This window comes from Exophiala spinifera (assembly GCF_000836115.1).
Source record: "Exophiala spinifera strain CBS 89968 unplaced genomic scaffold supercont1.3, whole genome shotgun sequence".
Lineage (NCBI taxonomy): Eukaryota > Fungi > Ascomycota > Eurotiomycetes > Chaetothyriales > Herpotrichiellaceae > Exophiala > Exophiala spinifera.
Window position 1 is genome coordinate 1,559,710 of NW_015622515.1, and position 23,035 is coordinate 1,582,744.

Genomic DNA, 23,035 nt, shown 5'->3' on the forward strand with positions numbered 1-23,035 from the left:
ACGGTGAGAGGGAGGGACGGTGAGAGGGAGGGACGGTGAGAGGGAGGGACGGTGAGAGGGAGGGACGGTGAGAGGGAGGGACGGTGAGAGGGAGGAAGCGAGAGGGAGAAGGAGAGAGTGAGAGGGAGGGGAGGGAGTGAGAAACCCTTGAAGTTCAAGAATTCCAGGGCAAGGAAGGGTTCCAGGGTAATTGTTTGATCGTCAACGAGCGTACAACCGGGGGGTATACGTACATACGTCTCACTACACCCCGTGTTGTGGTTGATGCAGTACACGCTCTTGCAACGTTGGCACAGCCTTCTCGGCAAGGGCGCGCATTGACGGCACAATCGGCCGCATTCGTAGCAGTCGCGCGTCACCGCGGGGGAACCCGTGGGTATTTGCATGCGTTTGGGGAATGGGGCCTAGAATGGTACAAGAGACAAAGAGTACGTGGCGCATGTTAGCCCGATGTCTGATAATCTGATTCATGACAACATGGAGAAGAAGGAGGAGGCAAGTGAAAAGAGGGGGTTTGGTGTGCAAGAGAGAGAGAGAGGGAGGGAGAGAAAAAAGGTGAAATGAAGGAGTCATCGTGAGCATCAAATCAAGTAAGTCAGTATTGGTACTTTACACACGTACCTTTATATCACTCTCTCCTGGATCCACTGGTTCATCAAGAGGGTCTCCAGTGGTACCCGTCACAGTAGTACTACTTGCAGTGGATCCTGTCGTAGTACCTGTAGTAGTAGAAGTAGTAGCAGCAGTCGACGTCAACACTTGTAAATGTGAATTCGATGACGATGATGATGATGACGCCGGATTGAAGCAATCTATGCACCACCACCGATGACAACTCTCACAGTACCGATTCGTCAGACACCAAGTACACGACGCGACCAGTCTCTGTGCTATCGGCTTCGTGGTACTGTCGACACCACTGCTTCTGCTGCTACCGCTGTCATTTGTGCTGTTAGGGGCCAAGGACGGGCTCGACGGTGGAGGTGGAGGTGGAGGACGGACGGCGTCAACGAGGCTTCCTGTCCAAGGAGGCGGCCAGAGGAGAGGAAACTCCCGCGGCGAGCTTTTGCCCCAGATCGGGGTCCCCGGAGGTGCCGCGCCGCAACCCGCACAGCCGTCGGGACCCAAAGCGACGGTCGCGAGGGTAGGTATGCCAGGCTTGGTGTCGTCGAGGTCCAGCCGCGACGCCGGATGGAGGACCGGGTCCATATAGGCGTGCATGTGCGTGCAGAGCACGGCGTCGAAGCTGACGATGCCCTCGCATGCCACGAGTGTCTCTTCCCACGCGCTGCGCTGATTGTGGCCTGTGACAATGGCCTGGCCCCGCGCTCCGTACCACGGACAACAGTCGTCCTCGTCGTCCCCACTGGTGTCGAAGCTGGACTTGGGATCATGAACGTTATTCACAGTAGTGGTCGCAGAGTCCAGGGGAGTCCCGCTGCCCGTCGTGTCCTGTACGCGGCGGGTGCCGACGTACCGCGCCACGTTGGTGTAGTAGTCGTTACTGTTGCCGTTGCCACGGTAGGACCCCTGCTGCTGCTGCTGAGACTGAGTCTGAGTCTGAGACCCAGACGGCGGCCGAGGTGGAGGTTGGAACACGTACAGGCCCTGTAGCCGCGGAGTGCCTTTGGGTCGCGAGGGCCGGCAGATGTGCCGGAGGAGTTGGTGGAGTTTGCCCTCGTTGAGGTTCAAGCAGCCCCTGATGCTGAGCAGGCGGATGTTGTATTCGCGGGAGTCGACGAGTTCATGCAGCAAGTCGTTGGTCACGGACGCGAGCTTGTCCACGACGAGTGTCTGTACGCTGGCGAGTACTCTGAGCCGCCTCAGCTTGGAAAGCACGCCGCGCAGAGGGCCCGAGTAGAAGTCGTCCTCGGTGAGAGACTCGTCCATGCGTTCGTTGCGCCACCGGTAGCCTCCACGGTCGAATCGCTCATACTGACGGTGCAGCACCCACGCGCCACGACTCGCAGAGACATCGACATAGCGAAAGACCCTGGGCGTGGACAGCAGGAGCGCCTTGAAGCTTTTGGACGTCTGTGACAAGGCCAAGATCACCCGCACTGGAAGGTATCGAATGATCTGCTCTAGGATGAGGCTGTTGGAAAAGAGGTCAAGCAACGATGGCGGCTCAAAGGCCGATACTTCCGACGTTGTCGTCAGAGCATGCGTCGCGGTTACGAGCGAGGTTGAGGGCTCTGCTGGAGGCGAGGATAGTGATAGAGACTCTAACTCCACAGCCATATCCTTCGTAAACAGCCTCAGGAGCCCCCCCTTTGGGAAAGACGCACTTGGAAGATGTACAAAGGCCGCGGGAGTGATATCGACAACTCGAAGTGGTTGAGGATTGATGGGCGCAAGACCAGATACGGTGAGTAAGATGATAGACTAATCCGCTTTGGGACATTCAAGGGGGAGACACTCATCGGCCACAGACAGCAGAGACGTTCAACAAGAAGGACACATCTCAGGCACACCACTCCTCAATGGATACCAACCCATGTGTTCAAGGCTAGGGGGTGTTAAAAATGTATTGGTGAGAATAAGATGGAGACACGAGTCCTATGATATGCTATGCTATGTGACGCTGAATTATAAGCCTGTGGCCTCGCTTGATAAACCCTCACTGACCAAAACGCCCTCGCTCAATGTCCAGCTGTCTAGTGGTATGCCCCGGGAGCCCATGGAAGACTTGTACGTGATGCCACCTTCACAGCTCACGACCCGGTCGAACACTAGAAACACCCATCGGACCGGGAGTACCGCTTTGCCAGGCACTCGTTTCCATAATCGTGAGCGTCGTAAACCCACTGAAATAGTATCCCATCACCACCACAAGGTATGTCATGACCAGAATACTTCCTTTGAAGTAGTTGCTCTTCCCCTCGCCTGACATATAACTCAACAAAAACACACAAAGGATAACAGTCACCATATCCCACTGCGGAAAGATGAGGTTGAAGGTGTGATCGATCAACTCGCCAGCATCGATCCATTGTCCCTGTACCGCAGAGAACAGCACCAACGCCGGGAGTTGCAATAAACAAACTTGAAGTGCATATGCCGAGCCAATTTCCATGCTCAATGCAATGTTTCCGTTCATAGCAAAGGATATAGCGTTCAGGAACTCGGTGGTGTTGGGCACAAGCGCGAAGAGAGTTATACCGAGAAATTTCTCATCAATGTCAACGGACTCTAGAACGACGTCTACCGTATCAACCAGGATCTCGGCGACGATGGCATATGCCACAGTCGCAGTCAACAGGATAACTGATGACTTGGTTCGACTCCAGTTTGGCGCATCATGTCCACCCTGTCCACTTTGTTCGGATACTTCATGGGGAACAGCATGCTCAGTGGCAGGCGTGGTAAATGCATCCTGGTCAGCCATGGTTGTCTTCCGACCATTGCTCGGTCTTTGAGTTTTGACAGTGTCTGATCTGGACGCATGACTCGCTTGATAGGCAGCAGTTCGCGGGTGATTGACTGCATCCCTTGCGGCCACGGTGGCTGCGGTGGCTGCAATTTCGGCAACCTGTCGGACCAGATAATTGTTTTCCTCTTCAGACAAAGACGGGACGAACGGGAGGATTTCTGGACTCGGGAGAGATTCAGTGCCATGGCTTGATTTTGGCGGCACAAGGTGCGGAAGGTCGCTTTGGTCGCCATCGTGAGCATGAAGCACTGACTTGGGTGTCACTGGACGCTCGCGTTCATTTTGAGTATCACTTTCCGCCGAAAGACCAGCCGACCGAAGTGATTGCCCTAAAATTCGCTTGTAGAGTTGTGACTCTCGGATGGCAGTCTTCGGCACATAACCGTTTGGATTGTTTAGGAACTGCGAATTGGCCACGCTCTGATTCCGGGTGTCCAATGGACTGATATCTGTGGGTACTTGGCCAGCGGGTGATGGCTTCTTTTCCTCAAGGTCAGTGCTCCATATGATGGCGGCGTGGGTTCGCAAGGTGAAGAGGAGCCCGATGATATACGAGGAGAACAAAAAGATAGCCGCCATCCAGCAGTATGGCCGGACTGCCTTCACATAGAACTCGTCTGTGATGGCTGGAAGTTGCCGGAAATAACACTGCCGGCAGTCGTTCGGGTTCGAGTCGTCGGTTGTACACGACCTGCAAATGATTTCATGGCTGCCATAGATTTTATAGAACAGCGTCGGGCAGAAGGCTGCAATTGTCGCAAACAGTAGCATAGTGGACGTGGCGCCAGCCGACTTGACGTTGAAACGCTGAGTCTTTCGCTTGATGGCACCGAAACACATTGAAAGACCAGGGAGGAGCAGAATTCCCGCGAAGATGCTGCCGATGATGCTGCCTTCCACAAGTGCTGCTTTACCTTCGTTGAGCGCGATGCAATATAGATAAACTTCGACGACAGTTGAAAAGAAGGCATTGACGGCTGCCCCCATTCCCATCGATGACTGCGCGGAGATCGATGCAACTGCTTGCCCGATGAAATAAGCCAAAGGAATGATCGAAATTAGCGCGAGTGTAAACGTCAGGGCTGGACTGGTGAGCCAGAAGTTGACGCCCAGTGCTACTTTCAGCACGAAATAGTCGAGAATGACGAAGACAACAACAGCGAGAAAGTTGATGAGGAAAATGTTGGTGCCGTCAATAGTGTACTTCCAATATCTCTTGCCAACCGCGCGATAGGTGCATAGGAGGATCGACGATGGTTTGGTTGAGCTCCTAGCGGCCGAAACATCGCGATGGAATGTCATTGAAAGAGGACGTTTTCGTAGATTTGAGAACAAGATCAGTGTCACTCGGCCCATGGGGATCCAGAAGACCATGAACCAGCAGATACCAGAGGCGAATAGTAGCAAGGGTGCCACAAAGAAATAATAGAAGACGAAGAAGATGACTCGACCGAGGGTCCACTGGCCACGACCAAAAAGACGGCGCTTTTTGTTAGACAACGTGGTATCTTGTCGGTCAGTCCTACCACTTCGAGCCAGGAGACTATCAGTCTCACTTGCCGAGTCGATGCTGTTCCGATGTCGACCAACGATCGAGCCGGAATGAGTGAAAGTTGGACCAAACATGAGTCGGCCATATTCAAGGTCTCCGCTCTGCCATCGTTCGTACTCGCTGATGCTCCGGCCCTCACCCTCGTCTTCTTCCACATAGTTCTCATCTTGCACAAGCTTGACAAACTTACCAAAGGGCCAGAAGAGATAGTTTGACAAGCCGAGGAACACTCTGCCGTACGCAGCCGCACTAGGGTCAAAAGCGAACAGGTAACATGCGAAGGCTGCAATGGCCGCGGAGACAGCTAACCACCAGCCGAAGAAAACGGTCCAGAGGCAGTTGAAAAACCAGAGCCAAGGACTCACGATCTGACTCGGAGACGAATGGATGTCTTCCTCTGCAGCTTTCTCGACGGATCTGCCCTTCTTGTACAAGGCAGGTTTCCATATTCTTATACCGAAGGGATGGGTCTGATTAATGGCTAATTGCCGATCCCGCAATGTGAAGCTCTCAGCATCACTCAGTTCCTCTTCTTCGTTGTCTCCAAGGTCGCCAGCTTCGGTGTCATCTAGAGGCTCTTCGGCATCAGCTTCAGTAGGCTGTTCTGGTGCCGTCTCCTCGGCTTCCTCTTCTGCAGAATCGACGCGTGTTAACGTCGCTGGGTGTGTTCTCCGACGAACAGTAGATTGTTGTCGAGATGCGCTGGGGCCAGGTTGCATGCTATTTGCCTCTTCTACCTCTGATGGGTCGTCGTCTACCGAGAACTGCTCTCCGCGGTGTGGTAGTAATTTTCCAGTCCGGGTGGACGTCCTTCGCATCGTTGGCGGCTTTTTCGGTCTCGACAGCTGAGGTGAAAGAGGCGGAAGGTCGGATACATCGTCGACTCGAGGGCCAGGAGGACGCTGGCTGGCAGATGCCTGCACGCTGCCGAGAGTCCCTACAATCCCATTAGATCTCATATCAAAGTTACATGTGCTGCTAAATTACCATAGTCCCTCCTGATAGTGCCAGAAGCAACTTCACCGGCTGTGGCTTCAGCCTGCACATCTGGGACAAATCGGAGCACCGGGCTCTTCGCCGGGCTCCTGCCAGGTGTCTCGCTGGAAGACATCCTCCAGATGCTGATATACTGAGATAGGCGGCAGGCTGCGAGAGACGATAGAGGGCTCGAGGTTCAGGCAACGCAAGGCAGTGCCTGAGACAGGCCTGCAGCGCATCAGCTTGGCCAGGATATCCCGAATATGGTCAGTTGATCTATCGGTATGGAAGGTATGAGGAGGATTCGCGATGGTTGGATGCTTTGTCGGAAGTTTGGACTGGTGAGGTGCAGCGACAGCACGTCAATGGAGGCACGTGCAAAGGATATCAGCAAGTCAGCATAAATAGAGGATGCATCATATGTACACAAAGCCCTGCAGCAGAAGCTAGGGCCTTCAGCTAGCCCGCTTGTTGATGGAGATGGAGATGGAGACGGAGGTGGGAATCGGAAATGGTCTGGGGCGGCTCATCCAAACAACCCACACCCAGTACAGATGACAGCAGCTGGACTCTCCAACCACCTTCTGCGAGCAGTGCCACAAGGATGCAAAAAAGCAATGCCTGAAGGCTTATCAATCGTCAAGGTGCCCGTGGCGCTTCATCTCTATCTATCCTCGAGTAAATTTGAGGCTGCGTTTCTTTTTTATCATGCCGCTTGACCACAAGACGGCGAGATAAGGTGGTGCGGCGGTGCCTAAAGGGGACCTCAATCATGCCTAAAGGGAGCAGCCCAATAGACATGCTGGGAGGACTGCTAGAGGTCCGCATAAGGGTTACAGTTGGTGCTAGGGGCTCGTATTCTCGCCTAAGAGCCCCCGATCATGCCGAAGTCTATTGCGCTCGTACGAGCTGCGGGCTCTGGCCGGCGGTGGGAGGGACTGCAGCGATACGGAACTACGCCGACACGGCAATACCTTAATCCGTCCCCCCAGAAGCCGGAGCGCTTGGCTTATGTAAGTCATTTCAGCCTCGTGGCTGCGGCGAGGCTGTTCCTAAGGCTGCGTTTGGTAGACGCGGCCAATGTGTCTGTTCCCTCCAGTCGCTACTCATCAACCCTCGCCATCAAAATCCGCACTCGCTGTGTCACCGCCCTCTATTTCGACGTTACCTCTTCGTATAACCTGGATCACCGTCCGGAGCTATCATGGCTCTCGATAACTTTTATCACAACAAAATCGAATCCCTCAAGCTTGAGATCATTCAAGGTCAAGCAGTCCTCCGAAGACTAGAAGCTCAGCGAAATGACTACAACTCAAGGGTACGGCTACTACGAGAAGAGCTGGGACTGCTACAACAGCCAGGGTCATATGTCGGAGAGGTCGTGAAAGTGATGGGTACCAAGAAGGTGCTGGTCAAAGTACATCCAGAGGGCAAATATGGTCAGTGTTGATGTTCCGCTGGTAACACTTCCGCTGACAGAATTCCAGTCGTCGATATTGCCGACAATGTTGATATCTCTAAGCTGACGGTCGGAAAACGTGTTTCCTTGCTCTCTGATTCATACAAGCTCGAGAAGATGCTTCCGTCGTCGGTCGATCCTCTAGTGTCGCTCATGATGGTTGAGAAGGTACCGGACAGCACGTATGACATGATTGGTGGCCTGGATCAACAAATCAAGGAAATCAAGGAGGTCATCGAGCTTGGTCTCAATCATCCAGAACTATTCGAATCGTTGGGTATCGCCCAGCCTAAAGGCGTTCTCCTCTACGGCCCTCCTGGAACCGGAAAGACTCTCCTGGCTCGTGCTGTGGCGCATCACTCAAATTGCAAATTCATCAGAGTATCAGGGTCCGAATTGGTGCAAAAATACATTGGTGAAGGCAGCCGCATGGTCCGAGAACTTTTCGTCATGGCAAGAGAGCAAGCACCCAGCATCATATTCATGGACGAAATCGACAGTATAGGTTCTAGCCGTGTTGAAGGAAGCAGTGGAGGTGATTCGGAAGTACAGAGAACCATGTTGGAACTGCTGAATCAACTGGACGGGTTCGAGCCTACCAAAAACATCAAGGTCATCATGGCCACTAACCGACTCGATATTCTCGATCCTGCAGTAAGTACAAGTATCCTCACTGGCACATCATCAATATGCTGACACGTATGCGACAGTTACTCCGACCTGGTCGTATCGACCGAAAGATTGAATTCCCTCCGCCAACGGTCGAAGCCAGAGCCGATATTCTGAGAATCCACTCAAGAAGCATGAACTTGACCAGAGGGATCGACTTGAAGAAGATTGCGGAGAAGATGAACGGATGCTCAGGGGCAGAGCTGAAAGGTGTTTGCACAGAAGCTGGCATGTTTGCCTTGCGAGAGCGAAGAATCCATGTCACTCAGGAAGATTTCGATTTGGCGACGGCGAAAGTACTCAACAAGCATGACGACAAGGAAGTCTCGCTCGGCAAGCTATGGAAGTAGATGGATTTTCCACCAGTCTATCTCCTTGTCAATCATGTACCTGCATAGCGACAAAAATTGTAATGTTATCAAACGGGGTCGGGCAAGGATAGAAGCAAGTCCTTCTGGTTTCAAGATGGCAGGGCATACCGGGAATCGAAGTGATACAATATATTCGAATGTTAAAAGACACGCCTTTGACAGGATCGCCTTGTGCTCTCCTCTATGGGTGATGCTTTTGTAGATACAACAACTTGACTTGTTCAAAGTCTGGATGGGCTAGCCTTTGAGAAGTGTCGTCGTTGTCTATTGATGTCTATCGCTCTATTTTTTTTGGTTTGCATCGCCATGATATTCCAGGCGATGAATGCTATTCGTAATATGCTGTCGTCCCCCGGTCTTGGTTCTCTCGTTTCGATATCGAAGTGGTGGTTGTCGTCGGATCCGACTCCAAAGTCGTGTCCCCAAGTTTGATATACCTTGGGTATACTATGTCAAAGTATGGCCTGCCAGTCTTTCGGTGCTCAATGCTCATACACCATGTCACCCTCAATGTGGCTCCAGAACTCCTTGACCAATTCCTTCTGGCCCACTCCGTCCTTGGCCGCTTTCACGGCGAGATACTTTCGGTGGGTGACGGGGATGTCGAAATTGCCACTCGGGTTCCCGTCGACGATGAGGCCCCCGGCTTCCGTCAAAATGACCCATCCGGCGCAGACGTCCCAGGCCCAGCAGCCGCCTTCCCAGTAGGCGTCCAGCACGCCCTCGGCGACGCCGCACAGGTTCAGCGCCGCGCTGCCCAGCGCCCGGGCGCTGTGCACCATGGCGCCGCCGTCGTCCTTGCTCCGGCCCAGGCGCGCCCACGTGTCCGTCTTGGTCTTCCAGTTCCGTCCGGACCGGTCGCTGCCGAACTCGACGGCGACGACGCACCCGTCGAGACCGCCCAGCGCCGTGAGTTCCTTCGTGGGCAGTTTCGTGCCTTGCTCGGGACGCGGAGGTGCTGTGAGGTCACCCGCGCCGGCGGCTCCAGCACCGGCAGGCACGTCAAAGACGAAACTCCCCTTGCCCTTGACGCCGGTGTACAGCCGGCCCGTGAACGGGTTGTACACGACGCCGACGCTGGGCACCCTGTCGACCGCGAACCCCAGCGACACGGACACGTAGGGAAACCGGTGCACGAAGTTGGTGGTGCCGTCGATCGGGTCCACGACGAACGTGGGCTCCGGCCCCAGGGTCTGCCCGGGCTGGTACGTCTCTTCGCCCATGAACGAGAACCCGGGGTACAGCGTGCGCAGCTCCGAGGATATGAACGCCTCGACCGCCTGGTCCGTCTCGGTGACGAGGTCGGCGCTGTTCTTTTTCGTGCCGCTCGAGCTGGTGCTGGGCCGCGCGCTGGTGATCATGCGTCCTGCGCGGAGTGCGATCGAGACCAGATGGTCCCGGAGGAGGACGAGATCAATGTCCTCTCCCTGACCTGCTCCTCCTGTCGTGGACCTGGCTGACATTTTGCTACTGGAAAAGACGTCCAATGGGCCTCAAGTGTAGGACGGTCGACTTGCGACTTGTCAGGTATGTATGTATACACTTTTTTCGCGAGATGCGGTGTTGTATACGTGTTCCGTAGTAGATGTTGCAATGATAAAAGTACCCAAGCAAACTAGCTCAGGTACAAATATCTGGGTACAAAAAATCTATTGACGTGTATTGTATGGATGAGGTATGTTGTTGCAACTCTGTACTCCGTACAATGTCGGACAATGACGGCGAAACTTCTTCAATCCCCAAAAACCACAAAAAGTTCCCACCACGATCGATCCGTCGAATCAGATTCTGAACCGTGACCACGTCCAAGCATACCAACGGCAGGGACCGAGTATTAAACAGTATCAGACAGCAGTCTAGTCTTTTGAGTACAGGGTATCTACTACGTAGGTAGCGAAGGTATGTAGGGAAGAGAATGTGTTTTATGCCAGCAGTTAGGGTATCATAACGCTCCTGAAAAATCCCCGGGAGAGCAATGCTGTGTTCAAGCACCAACGCTATGCTGTGAGCCATGAACAAGGCAAACACCCTGAGCGGCAACGGAAAATGTACAGTACAGTACAATAAAAGAACCCAGGCTCCAGAACGCACTCGCTCAATGAACATGGCTAGAAACATCAGAAATATCAATCACAAAAAGCAGAGAGGAAGAAAAGTCTCAAATCTCATAGATGTCGTAGGTCATTCCCGATCGATCAATCTCCTCCGCCATTCGCATCCCCATTGACATTGCCACCATGGTTCCTCTCACGAGACGAACCACGCTCGCTCCTGGCGTCTTCGTATACGCCCTCGCTCTCCTCCGATATACTGCTCATCGTCCTCGAGTGACTGATGCTCCTGCTGTGTCCATGCCCGAACCTGCCCGACACAGGCATGGGCACAGCGACGCCGATTATATGAGCAGTCCCATTCGGTCCACTCTCCGAGTGTTGGCTGCCACCGGCTTCCCCGTTCAAAGGGCTTCTCTCGATCTGCTGGGCCGTAGGAGGCATCGAGAAACCGAAACTGAGCGGTCGCGGGATCCGGCTGCGCGGGTAGAATGACATGACGGGGTCGTCGAGTGCGCGCCGGTACGCGGAGCGTTCCAGGCGATCCTGGCGCCACTCACGGTACCTTCTCTTCAAGGGCGGACAGAAGCGCAAAAGCAGAAAGAGAGCCACCAGCAATCCCAAGATGGGGAGGATGACTGCGGCAACGGTTTCGCCCGTTGAGAGGTTTGCGGATTTGCGGTTGGTAGAAGGCGACGACGACGACGACGGTGACGACGAGGAAGGATCTGAAGGATTCGGGTCCGACGGGTCTGAGCCTGAAGGAGCGGTAGACGATGATCCGGTACTTGAGGAACTGCTGCCGCTGGCGCCCGTCGTGGTGGGACCGGCTGAGTTTGCGGTTGCTGAACCCGAGCCCGCATCTGAGAGAGTACTCTGCGCCGTCTGCGTGCCGCCGATAGACGCGAATACGCCCGGCGTCGAGGAACTATCTGGATCGCTGTCGCTTCTCGAAGAAGACTGCGTGCTCGCTGTCCCCGTCGCCGTGCCTGTTTGACTCGTCCGCCCGCTCTGAGTGCTTGTCGTCTGCCTTGAAGAAGTTATTGTCGTCTCGACGGGGTCAGGGTCGCCAGATGCTGGTGTCGTCGCTTGAGGTCCCACGGTTAACAGCCCATCCGTCGAGGCAGCCGCGCTGAGAATGCTGTTTGCGACACTTTTCAGAGGGTCGTCTGCCAGTGGAACTGGGGCCGGAAGATCTCGAGATCGGACAGGTGTGGGTATCACATGAGCAGCGACTGATGTCAATGAAAGTAATAACAGTATCTCAACAGGGAGCATCTTTCAGCGCCTGCCCAGTCTGCTATGGCTGTTCCGAAGCAGCTCTGAAATTGTACAAAGAACTCCAAGCGCGCGCCGTGACAATAAGGCCGCCAAAATTCCAGGCTAGAGACTGAGAGAAACAAAAACAAACAATCCTCACGCGCCGAAATGCATGCAGTGAAAGAGAACCCAGACGAAGCAAAACAGAACCAAATGACAACGTGGACAAGGTAGTCCGTCGGAGGTGTATTGGGAATGGTTGCAAGGCAAGATTGGTATCAACATCAACAACAGAAAGACTTACTCTTCGTCTCAACAACCGAGTGATAGAGCGTGCTTCATATCGTCCCTGCGATATACCTGGCCCCGGCGAGTCGGGTACGGTGTACCTTGCATTGGCTGCACTCATTGGGGTGGCTTATACAGGTCAGGAACAGACCTAGGGTCTGGGGGGCCTCGAATCATCAGTCTCTTCCTCCATTCTGGGGGCTGAGTTCGTGTTTGGCGCAGGTCGTAACTAGGTACCGCCGTAGGATGCCTCAGGAAATATTCATTGCGTGGTCCAGGAAGTGTACGAGGACAGAGTGCTTAGCTACTCGATACCCTGTATCAGGTTGGCCTCCAACGCTCGACGTTTCAGGTATTTAAAGCAAGGCAGAAAGGAAATGACACTAAGAGCCGACCCTGGTAGGAGAGGAATTGGCACGTACAAGGTCGACGTGGTGATTAGGGTGATCATGGCGATCTGATTCGTTGGTGTCTGTCAGGATTCGAGGTGCTATCACTATCCGTATGGAGTTCTGCCATAGCTTTTTGGTGGCTTTCTCGGTGGGCTTATGATGGTTGCACGCGTGGAAGCGGGAATGGATCCGTGGTTCATTGCTGGACAAACTCCCTGACCTGTACAGGCAGAGGGGAGGCTGGGGAGAAGGAGTAGATGTTGGGATACCTTATTCCTTCGTCCCAGGACAATAAGCACCATGATGTTTTGTTGCCGTAGTACCCGTAGATCGTACGGAGTGTCAGCCGGAGGTCGAAATGATCGATAGATGAACAAGAAATAAGGCACCAAAAAGCTGATGAGGCCTTACCTAGCAACCGCCAGGAGTAGAGAGGTTCGACCAGTACGAGTACGAGAACGGGAGGTAAAAAAGCCTCCCCAAGCTCAATATGATGCGGAGCCTCGCATTTGTTCGGATCTTGCTTCCCACACGACACGGTCCTATTCCTTACCTCTCCTTCTTTCTCCGTCATCCCACGCAACAATAACCATGCTAGTGCTAAAGCTACCGGGTCGAGGACTCGTAGCTAGAAGTTCGTGGCATCATGTGCACCTAAACTCTCTGTGGACATTGACAACAAAGAGCAAAAGCTCCAGCGAGCGATTCGGCCAGCAGCGTCTCCGACATTTGTCTCTAGCTGGCTCAGCAACTACAAGTATGGAGACCCCGATCATCATCTCGGAGGATCGTCAGAAGATTACGTTTCTCTTGAAGAATGGATCCGAGATCACACAGCCTTTTCACCCTACGCCCAAAGCAAAGACCGAGAAGATGACCGCTGCACTGGCGTCGTTGTTATCAATATCCGACGACACCAGCACCAGCACTAATTCTGCTCCCACGACACCATCAACATCGACGCTGTCGTCGTTCGGTGCTGCACGCTGGATCCTGGATCCCCTGGGAGACGCCATCCACAGACACCTCGCGCTTTCATCGGCGGAGGAATGTGACAGGGTCGAAAGAGCCATCATGGAAGAAGCCGACAAGATGAATCACCACCCTCACATTGCTCGAGTCAGCGACGACAACAGCCAACATCTCAAGAATTGCCTGACCGTAACGTGTACGACACATAGTCCGCGAGGGCTGAGCATTCGAGATACGAGATTAGCTGCGAAGATTGACGAGCTGCTCACAGACGTTGATGTGACGAGGCCAATCGAGGGATCTACGCCCGGACAAGACTCGGACCAGATCCTGCAATACGTGACAGCAAAGCGTGAAACTTCTATATCCGAAAACCGGCAGAAGATCCAGGATGCCCTAGAGAAGTGCGGGTGCCAAAACGCAAAGTCATGACTTGACAAGTCAACGATAACAATATGTATTCATCATTAAAAGCCAGCAAGGCTGCTGGGCTATTCACCGCTATGCCAAAACCCGGTCTCGAGTCCTCAGTCCGAATGCACCCCCCAGAACGCCATCCCATGCAACCATATTTGACGCGCTCTTTGGCATTTCTTATGTGTCGACCATATATGTACAACGAAGCTGGTCGAAGAGCTCCGTCTATGACAGAATCACCAAAGACTCATTGCTTGGCTTGTGGCAAAGCAGATCTATTCAACCTTTTTAGCAACAGCGGCCTTCTTTTCTCGTGTCTTCGGGGCTGAAGCACTTCCGGCCTCGGTGTCCATCATAGCGTCCCACCAGCGGAATGAACTGGCATAGTTTCCGAGGAACTTCTCGTGGTGGACATCGTGGTGGTCGGCACCGGCCCAGAAGGGCAGGAAGTGGTGCAAGCTCCAGGGGAACTCGTACCCGGAGTGAGCATCGATTGCCTGGAACAGGCGGCCGATAATCCAGAGGTACATGGTCATGATGTGGAGATCCTTGAAGATGGCGCAGAAGACGATGGGAATGCCGACAGTGCCGAAAGCAAGGATCATGGTCTCGATGGGGGAAGCATATTCAGCGGCGAGACCGAAAGGTGCGCTGTATTGGTGGTGCAGCTTGTGAATCATCTTGTACAGGCGAGGGGTGTGTAATAGTCGATGAAACCAATAGTGCCAGGCGTCTTCGAGGACGAAGAACAAAGCAATCTGCCATGCCATCTTGGTCCAGTGAGGGAAGGGTACTGAGGTCGAGAGGCCAAAGTATTGGGCCATTGGGTGGAAGAGCCAGATTTGTGGCAACTCGACGGTGAAATGCGAGAGGAGGACGAGTTTGGCGCATTTCCATTGTTCGGAAAGAGTTGGCATTTTTTGCTATTGTCATTATATCAGCTCCGTGCTCGTGTCTGCGGTATGGGTATGCAACTTACGCCCTGGATCTTATATCTGCGGAAGTAAGGGATCTTGTCCATGATCATGAACGGGATACACCGGCCGAAGTAGACGATTTCGTGCATAGCGAAAGACATGATACCGGTGGCGAGGACGTCGTTCTGCATATAGGCGTACCATGCTGCCCAGGCCTTTTCGAATACGTTGAGGTGGACATTATACTGTGAAATGTCGTTGAAGTAGTCGCCATAGGTGACGGGGGCGGCGTACGTAGAATTCCTGGAGGCGGATGTTGTTAGCAACGGCAAGATCTACGCGATAGGAGAAGCCGGAAGGCATACATGTTGCCGGCAAAGACGGTCCAACCCAACCTTATCGACCTTGCAATGAGAGAGTGTGTGTTTCGGCCTCCGGAAAAAGAATGTACTCAAAAGCTGAAGCTCGTAGGTCGTAGGTCGAAAAGTAGGGTTCGTAGGCAGCGGAAAGGGAAGAATAAATTCAAGATGCGATAGACGGTCAGGGACTTTTCTTTGATTGGCGGTGGGTTGGTTGGGAAGGTCTAATTGGTCAGATGAGGCGGTGGCATCACTCGGGGCTTCAAGCTTCAAGGGGCGCGAAAGAGGAACATGAGATTTGCTCCGGATGATCTGAGGAACCGAGCGTGGACTGACCAGTGGCGTGCCTTTTGTGCCTCGCGTGAAGCTGGAAGAGCTGGATCCGAGATAGCACCACTTCTGCACGTGACATGCCAAGCATCTCGGAATGCACTATCCGAGTTATTGCTCTGCCGTACACAAAGTACTGCGGAGGAGAAGGGCCCTCAGTGCATACCAGCTTCTTGGGCCATTGACAAGCGCAGGAACAACGGCACTCACTGTTCAATGTCTTCCAGAGGACCGTCCCGACCAACATGTCTTCCATCAGATCCATCCCACCTCCTCGACCCTCTCGCCCTGCAAGCGTCTTCTCTGCGTCTTCGATCGATACACTCGTTGCAGACCAAGGCTATCGTGGCTTTCCATCCCGAGAAGCCTACCTACAGGCCCTGATGGAATGGGCGGAAGAGAAAAAGTACCATCAATCTAACGAGCAAATGCTTGGGTTCTACGGTAGAAAGACAACCAACGAGATTCTGGGCAAGCAAAGCGACAAGGGCCTAGCACCTCAAAGAGCCACTGCCGCTCGATTGGGTACTGTTCGTGGAGGAAGTCGAGCGGTGGATGCACCGGCTAAAGAAAGCACCTCAAACAGACTGATGAAGGCGTTCAGTCGGCGAAAGTCCACTACTTGACTGAGCTGGCACCTCTACTCTACCACGGACGACTACACTGACGTGACTGCTTGCGTGCATTTACATACGGCGTACAATATGGGCGAGAAACGAACAGCTTGATCAAGTATTTTTGATTCTGATTGAACCTTCAGACTCTATGATGAACACATAGAACACATAAGACACGTCCCTGGCTCCGGTTTTTCATCTCCTGGCTTCGTCAAATTCTTCTTTCGCCATCACGTAGTGAGCCGAGCACACTCTGCATGCGACTCAACGCCCTGTTTCTCTGCTGGGTGATTGTCAAGCTCAGGCTGGCGGGGCATGAGTGTGCTTGACGGGACGAGCTTTGCCTGTTGGTGGAAAGTTCAGGACCAGGATGGGTGATTTCTTTCCTTCAGCAGCAGTTCCAGCATGAGCACCGCCTTTCTTGACGCCAGCTTCACCAGTGACCGTCTTCCCCTTGGCTTTCCCTTCATCCTTCGCACCATTTGCCCCATCTTCCTTGGCTGCCTTCTGGCTCTTTGCAAACAATCCCCGATCTCCAACGCTGCCATCGCCGGTACTGCTCTCGTCTTCGTCGGACTCAGCGATGGCTCTTGCGCAGTTGCATTCCGCCATCAACAACGCCCATGGATACTCCATACCGGTCATCATTCCCGCCATCGCCTCCATGGCAACCACCTTGCTCTGTCTTTCGGTAAATGAGATTACATTAGTACAGTGGATCTCGCAGGCGCCGCCGATGGGCTCAGCACAGCGGAATGCGGCGAGCTGAACAGCCTGAGAGCCGAAGTTGGCGATGCGGAGGGTGATTTGCCATGCTGGAATGCCGAAGGTGCTGCTGACTTCTTCTAGGCTGCGGCCGGCGATGATTGCCCGTATGATGTCTTCAGTTTGGAAGATGTCTTTGAGGCTCTGTCGAATGCTTTCTTCAGGTGGACCGCACATTTTGCTCAAGTGTGTTCTGATTGATTCCGAGAATGGAGATGGAGATTTCTGGTTGCTGATGTTGATTGTGCTGTCCCGTGAGAATCAGAGATTGCTGTGCTATGATGGAAAGGAGGTAGAGGCAGGAGGCAGGAGTAAGTCTATTTATTCAAGAGGGAGCAGCTTGCTTGTCTGCATGTTTGCCTTTTTGTTGTTGATTGCTGCCTTGGCCGTCATCTGCAACCCCCTTATGATCCGGGGGTGTCTCTTTGTATGCATGTGCTGAGACTTTGTGCGTATTGTGCCGCGCCTCTGTGACCAACGAACATGACTGCCTGATGAGAATGGGTGTTAATTGTATTCCTTTGTTGGGAGACATGCATTGCATGTAACTACCGTGCATTTCTAACCCTGTAGCGTTGCCAAAGAGATGGAACTGAATGGTTTGAGTCTCCCTGCCAGACGAGATGGTGAAGGATGCGCGCGACAAGTGCAATGATGGCATTCTGACCGCCACGCCATGGTAACAGCCAGGCTTATGAGGCTGAGGGCGTCGTAATGTATTAGTTACCAATGTTCGAGTCCAGCTACTCAGCCTGACGAGTATGGTCTACTCAGTGGCTGGATCCATCTTTCTGCCCTCGTATCCTCATAATGCGCAGTTCTACCTCCTCTCACGACGACTCTATCATCATTACGGAGTCCATCACGAAGAACTGCCATCCTCATACACGCACGTTCAAGAGAATGAGTTCGCATACTGTACGCCTTGTCAAGATGTCATGTCCTGCAGCGACAGCCCTCTCTTAATCACAGGAAACATCATCGGCATTTTAAGGAGATGATTGATCTCATGCACACCAGCATGAGAATGCTGGGTGAAGTGCGAGGCTCGGTTCAGGATGTTTCCAGAAATCGCGGTCCAGATCCAGAAATAGCTGGGGATGCAGGGGTGTAAACAATTCCTGAAGGTGGGATGTAGTTGAAGGTGTCTACATAGGTACAACACCCAGGTAGGAGGTCGGTATCCTCGGATCCTCTACGTATTATTTATTACACAGGTACAGAGTAGTGAGCCCAGCATTTCAAGCCAAGATTGCTAGCATTTCACAAGCTTTGGGGCTGATACCACCTTCTTTTCTTGACTGCATAGTTTAAATTTTAATTGTGTCCTCGCAGCGAGATGAAGCTTCTACTGTACGCCTCCGATAAGAGCCCACCACCTTGTTGACCACATGGCTGAAGCAATAATGTGTGCCAGTCCCAGCCCCAGGCAGCAAACGGCCTCTCCGACCTGCCTGGACGACGCTCTGCTTAGCGAGAATACTACGTCCAACCACCGGCAAGCGACGGGATGAGATGAGACTGATCGCCCACCGCGTCTTAGCGGGGGCAGTCCAGTGTTACCTCTAAGCTTAGCACAAGATATGCTGTGGAGCATGCAGAGGAGTAACTAAGTTACAGTTGATGGTATGGTAGGATCGCCATTCATCGCAACTCGCCGCCTCGCTTGCGAGAGCCCCGGATCAAGGGTCGAGATAAGGTCGACACAGGCACAAATACTGCATTTTGCCCTCCCTGGCGCTCCGGCGGCCTTTGACTTCTCGCCCCCATCTTATTCCTTCCATGAGACAACATGAGGTTGTCCCTCGACTTTTCGTTACTGACCCTGGCAGCATTAAGTTCTGCTCAATTCTTTCCACCAACGCCTGAAGGGGTTACAGTCGTCAAGTCAAAGATCCAGGATGGAGTGTCTATTTCGTTCAAAGAGGTATGTACCCCGACAAACAACGGGCAGCTCCACTGAGATGATACATTCTAGCCGGGAATTTGCGAGACGACCCCTGGCGTCAAATCATATGCAGGCTACGTACACTTGCCACCAGGTATCCTCGACGACCTGGGGATCTTCCAGAATTACACCATAAACACCTTTTTCTGGTTCTTCGAATCAAGGAAGGATCCAGCAAATGCGCCATTGTCGATATGGATGAATGGTGGCCCAGGGAGTTCGTCGATGATCGGTCTGTTGCAGGAAAATGGTATGTTCAAGGTAGCATCTCCCTGCCTGTGAATATCATGCTCATCCTTGTTCCAGGACCTTGCAATATCAACTATGACTCCAACTCGACGACCCTAAATCCGTACTCTTGGAACAATGAGGTGAACATGTGGGTGGCATTTTCTCTAGTGTCACTCCTCATAGCTGAACATGTCCAGGCTTTATATCGATCAACCCAATCAGGTGGGGTTAAGCTACGACATTCTTGTCAACGGCACGCAAGACCTTCTTGATCCCAGTGGCGATGTCGTTGTGGATGACTTTACTACCGTAGTTCCTGAGCAGAACAACACGTTTCTTGTGGGAACCTTCCCGTCGCAACTGTTAAACTCAAGCGCCAACGGAACCACCAACGCCGCGAGAGCCCTGTGGCATATGGCTCAAGTCTGGTTTCAGACGTTCCCTGACTACAAGCCTAACGATGACCGGGTCAGCATCTGGACGGAAAGCTACGGTGGCCATTATGGGCCGGCATTTGCTGCATTCTTCGAAGAGCAGAACCAGAAAATCGCAAACGGCACTTGGGCCGACGTAGGGGAAACATACGAGATTCACCTCGATACCCTCGGCATCATCAACGGATGTATCGATACCCTTATTCAAGAACCTAGCTATCCTGAGATGGCATTCAACAATACCTACGGCATCAAAGCGATCAACCAGAGTATCTACGACGCAGCCCTGAAAAGCTTCACGGAACCTGGCGGTGTACGAGAACTTATCGAGACGTGCAGAGCTCTAGCTGCCGAGGGAGACCCTGAAAACCAGGGCAACAATGCGACAGTGAACGATGCTTGCTCAGCCGCCAACGATGCCACCTGGGACATCGAAGGTCCCTATGTCGACTATTCGGGACGAAATTACTATGACATTGCAGCCATTGACCCTGATCCGTTTCCACCGAATTACTACATCGGTTATCTCAACCAGCCGCATGTGCAGGCCGCGCTGGGAGTTCCCGTCAATTACACCAATCCGGGAGGTAATACCCCGTACTATGCATTTCAGGATACCGGAGACTATCCCCGCGGCGGTTACCTGGAAGATCTCTCGTACTTGATCGACAACGGAATCAAGGTTGCTTTGGTGTACGGCGACCGTGACTACGCGTGCAATTGGATCGGAGGGGAAGCAGTGTCGCTGGCCGTCAACTATTCGCACACCTCCGACTTTGCGGCCGCGGGGTATGCGAACATCAGCGTCAACTCGAGCTATGTTGGCGGTTTGGTCCGGCAGTTTGGGAACTTCAGCTTCTCTCGCGTCTTCCAGGCCGGTCACGAAGTACCTGCGTACCAGCCTGAGACGGCGTATGAGATCTTTCGCCGCGCGCTCTTCAATCTCGACATTGCGACGGGCAAGGAAGACACGGCCAAGAATGACTCGTTTGCGACGACAGGATTGTCCGACACTTGGTCGGTCAAGGATGTTCCGCACGAAACCAGCGAGGTTGTTTGCTACACACTCGCTTCGAGCGCCAGCTGCAACGACGAGCAACTCCAGAGTATCATTGACGGGTCGGCGTTGATTTCGAAGTATATCCTCGTGGACAATTACACGCTGGGTCAGTTTCCTGGTCTGGTGGCTGCGGGCAACGGAAGTGGCAATGACAGTGGTAACGGCAACGGCACTGGCACTGGGGGCAATGGTTCTTCCAGTGGTACTCAAGACAACGGCAGTGCGACATTGATTGGTATGAGTGTTAGCGTGGGTATGTGGGTACTGGTTGTTGTGACCGTCATGGCAACGACAGGCTTGTGAGTGATTGTGGGGGGGTGTTGAAGTGGATGGAATTCCATGGTATTTTTTTAAATCTTGGTTTTAACGATCTCGAATAATGATGCCAACCCACACATATGTGGCATGTTATGTTCATGTCCATGAATGACACCAGCGCAACGATATGAAAAAAGTCCGTCCCTATTCTTGGGTCCTACAAGCCCCTAACATTTTTGTTTCATGCTAATCCACCCGCAAGGTAGTCATCTCAACAGCCTCGTTCCGAATGTGTGTTGATTGATGATTCGGCTCATCATGCATGGTGGTCTTGTAACTTTTGGCAACAAGGCTGAGTGATACTGGGATCTGCTGTGCTGTGCTGGACTAAGCCGAACATTTGGTGTGTTCACCTTAGTTTTTGGAGGACTTGATTTCCTCAGCCTTCTTCTTCCGCTCGAGCGTCTTGATCGGAGTGTCTCTCGGGTCTCGGTACTCGTGCTCCGTGCCGCGCTCCCTCCGCAGCTGTTCGACCGTCGCCTGTTCCGACCTGGGCGGCTTGCCGGAATGGACATAGTAGTAGAACGGGAAAAAGACTGCCGCGGCTCCCAGGATGTATCTACACGTGGCGGAGGTAATGGTTAGGGACAGGTACCAGTAGTCTGATGGATGTTCTTCTAACGAGGTAGATAACGAGGTGGGCAATTCTTCCTGGGGTACACTTCTCGGGGGGAGGGATGTATGCAAGATCACTCACAGTGGTATTCTGGCGAGCGGATCGTGTGCCGGCGTCGAGGACGACGCTTCAGCTTTATCGCCGTATGTTCGGATCGGTGTGTATTGTAGAGGCCGGCGTGGTTGGACATGGCGTTGTGGTGTCTCGACGGTTCGGAGAAGTCGTGCTTGTCCTTGTCCCTGTGCCGGTGCCGGCGTCGGTAGTGAGCGACGGAGTACAGATGCCATCCTCGTTGTCATTCTCGCCGTTGTCGATTGCATCTTTTTGGGATTTGTAGTAGTACGAGTAGTGGGGATGGTACTGTAGTCTTGTTGTTGTTGTTATTGTAGTGCCTAGTGATGGATGCAGTGGTGCGGTGTGAGGTGGTGTAGTGTTCGTAGTAGTGACAGGACTTCTTATTAGTTCAGGTGGTCGTCGAGTCCTTTTCTACCTATACACTGTAGCATATTTGCAAAGGAAGGGAAGGGAAGAGGAATCGGACACGTAGGTAGGGTCTTTGCACACCTCTTTTTTACTCGTGCGGAGTGAGTTTAAACAGCGACCACTCAATCGATCAATCATCACAGTCAGTCGGTCGTCAATGCTCGTCATGACTCTGTCGTTTACCTCATTGTGGATCTGGAGCTTGGAGTCCCCGGATCTAGACACCGAGAGGGTCAGGGATGCATGGAAGTTTAAAATCTAAGGGTCTATTCTTAAGGTGACGTTCCTTTGCCACTGATTCTCTACCTAGCTTTTTCGTACGGTCGTCCCTAGGTACAAGAATTGAGTTATAAGAGGTAAGTTCTCAGTGACAGATTCGAACCAAGTATCCGGAGTTTGAAGTACGATATGACTTTCGGCACCTAGATAGCTAACCCCTTTCCGCCTCAGCCTCGGGTCCCACCAACTTGTGCTTGGACAAACAAAAGCGACAACAACAACACCACCACCACCGACAATGACAACCATTACTTTCAGGTATATACTAGTCAAACTTTAAGGATTGTGGAGAAGACGATCGGATGTTCAGGGTAGACAGGAAAACTTTACCAAGTAAGTACTGAGGTAACCTACTGCGTAACACGCACAGTTATGGTAGTTCCGCGAAAAGGAGCCAGGTTAGGCTCTCCGCCCTCGACTCAAGGGAACTTAGGGAGCTGCTCAGCCTGCCCATGCCCTCCTGAACGAGATCCCTTAGAGCCTGGAGTACTCCCGGAGTTTCGCCTGACACTCGTAGTCCTTTCCCCCTGGTCACTCACGCCATCAACTTTCATCCACTTTCATCCACTTTAGACTGCAGGACTTGTTTGAGACGCAGAGGGATCCCAATTCGGCCCCTCTTCTCTCAAGACTCCCTTATTCCTCTCCCCCAAGCTCTGAATGCATTAATTTGGACAACGGGAGCCTTCCAATTCCGCACTATCTGAGCTTGGTCGCATCTCCTGACTGCGACATCCCATGTTTTCCCCAAAGCAACTCGAAGGTGCGCCGCTCCTAACACCCTGAACTTGTTTCTTCTTCAACACATATAGGAAGTATGCCCAATATTCAAATGC

The 23,035-nt window shown here is 52.9% G+C and overlaps 11 protein-coding genes across 11 annotated transcripts; 4 read left to right on the plus strand and 7 right to left on the minus strand.

The window, feature by feature from the left end:
• Nucleotides 1-609: 609 nt before the first annotated feature.
• On the minus strand, nucleotides 610-2,241 carry PV08_04303 (uncharacterized protein; the record flags this gene model as incomplete). Its single annotated transcript, XM_016378651.1, has 1 exon — nucleotides 610-2,241. The coding sequence occupies one exon, from the start codon at nucleotides 2,239-2,241 to the stop codon at nucleotides 610-612; it is 1,632 nt and encodes a 543-aa protein (XP_016237328.1).
• Nucleotides 2,242-2,707: 466 nt separating this feature from the next.
• On the minus strand, nucleotides 2,708-6,096 carry PV08_04304 (calcium/proton exchanger; the record flags this gene model as incomplete). The annotated part of the gene is made up of 2 exons (XM_016378652.1): nucleotides 2,708-5,922; nucleotides 5,973-6,096. 2 exons carry the CDS (start codon nucleotides 6,094-6,096, stop codon nucleotides 2,708-2,710), a joined length of 3,339 nt encoding a protein of 1,112 aa, XP_016237329.1.
• Nucleotides 6,097-7,167: 1,071 nt separating this feature from the next.
• Nucleotides 7,168-8,441, plus strand: PV08_04305 (26S protease regulatory subunit 8; the record flags this gene model as incomplete). Its single annotated transcript, XM_016378653.1, has 3 exons — nucleotides 7,168-7,402; nucleotides 7,451-8,076; nucleotides 8,133-8,441. 3 exons carry the CDS (start codon nucleotides 7,168-7,170, stop codon nucleotides 8,439-8,441), a joined length of 1,170 nt encoding a protein of 389 aa, XP_016237330.1.
• Nucleotides 8,442-8,944: 503 nt separating this feature from the next.
• Nucleotides 8,945-9,925, minus strand: PV08_04306 (uncharacterized protein; the record flags this gene model as incomplete). The annotated part of the gene is made up of 1 exon (XM_016378654.1): nucleotides 8,945-9,925. The coding sequence occupies one exon, from the start codon at nucleotides 9,923-9,925 to the stop codon at nucleotides 8,945-8,947; it is 981 nt and encodes a 326-aa protein (XP_016237331.1).
• Nucleotides 9,926-10,657: 732 nt separating this feature from the next.
• On the minus strand, nucleotides 10,658-11,791 carry PV08_04307 (uncharacterized protein; the record flags this gene model as incomplete). Its single annotated transcript, XM_016378655.1, has 1 exon — nucleotides 10,658-11,791. One exon carries the CDS (start codon nucleotides 11,789-11,791, stop codon nucleotides 10,658-10,660), a length of 1,134 nt encoding a protein of 377 aa, XP_016237332.1.
• Nucleotides 11,792-13,212: 1,421 nt separating this feature from the next.
• Nucleotides 13,213-13,857, plus strand: PV08_04308 (uncharacterized protein; the record flags this gene model as incomplete). The annotated part of the gene is made up of 1 exon (XM_016378656.1): nucleotides 13,213-13,857. The coding sequence occupies one exon, from the start codon at nucleotides 13,213-13,215 to the stop codon at nucleotides 13,855-13,857; it is 645 nt and encodes a 214-aa protein (XP_016237333.1).
• Nucleotides 13,858-14,117: 260 nt separating this feature from the next.
• Nucleotides 14,118-15,122, minus strand: PV08_04309 (uncharacterized protein; the record flags this gene model as incomplete). Its single annotated transcript, XM_016378657.1, has 3 exons — nucleotides 14,118-14,765; nucleotides 14,822-15,004; nucleotides 15,054-15,122. The coding sequence occupies 3 exons, from the start codon at nucleotides 15,120-15,122 to the stop codon at nucleotides 14,118-14,120; spliced, it is 900 nt and encodes a 299-aa protein (XP_016237334.1).
• A 571-nt stretch (nucleotides 15,123-15,693) lies between these two features.
• Nucleotides 15,694-16,074, plus strand: PV08_04310 (uncharacterized protein; the record flags this gene model as incomplete). Its single annotated transcript, XM_016378658.1, has 1 exon — nucleotides 15,694-16,074. The coding sequence occupies one exon, from the start codon at nucleotides 15,694-15,696 to the stop codon at nucleotides 16,072-16,074; it is 381 nt and encodes a 126-aa protein (XP_016237335.1).
• Nucleotides 16,075-16,365: 291 nt separating this feature from the next.
• Nucleotides 16,366-17,007, minus strand: PV08_04311 (uncharacterized protein; the record flags this gene model as incomplete). The annotated part of the gene is made up of 1 exon (XM_016378659.1): nucleotides 16,366-17,007. The coding sequence occupies one exon, from the start codon at nucleotides 17,005-17,007 to the stop codon at nucleotides 16,366-16,368; it is 642 nt and encodes a 213-aa protein (XP_016237336.1).
• A 1,615-nt stretch (nucleotides 17,008-18,622) lies between these two features.
• On the plus strand, nucleotides 18,623-20,806 carry PV08_04312 (uncharacterized protein; the record flags this gene model as incomplete). Its single annotated transcript, XM_016378660.1, has 4 exons — nucleotides 18,623-18,757; nucleotides 18,809-19,028; nucleotides 19,085-19,157; nucleotides 19,207-20,806. The coding sequence occupies 4 exons, from the start codon at nucleotides 18,623-18,625 to the stop codon at nucleotides 20,804-20,806; spliced, it is 2,028 nt and encodes a 675-aa protein (XP_016237337.1).
• A 369-nt stretch (nucleotides 20,807-21,175) lies between these two features.
• PV08_04313 (uncharacterized protein) lies at nucleotides 21,176-21,724 on the minus strand (the record flags this gene model as incomplete). Its single annotated transcript, XM_016378661.1, has 2 exons — nucleotides 21,176-21,380; nucleotides 21,519-21,724. 2 exons carry the CDS (start codon nucleotides 21,722-21,724, stop codon nucleotides 21,176-21,178), a joined length of 411 nt encoding a protein of 136 aa, XP_016237338.1.
• Nucleotides 21,725-23,035: the final 1,311 nt, after the last annotated feature.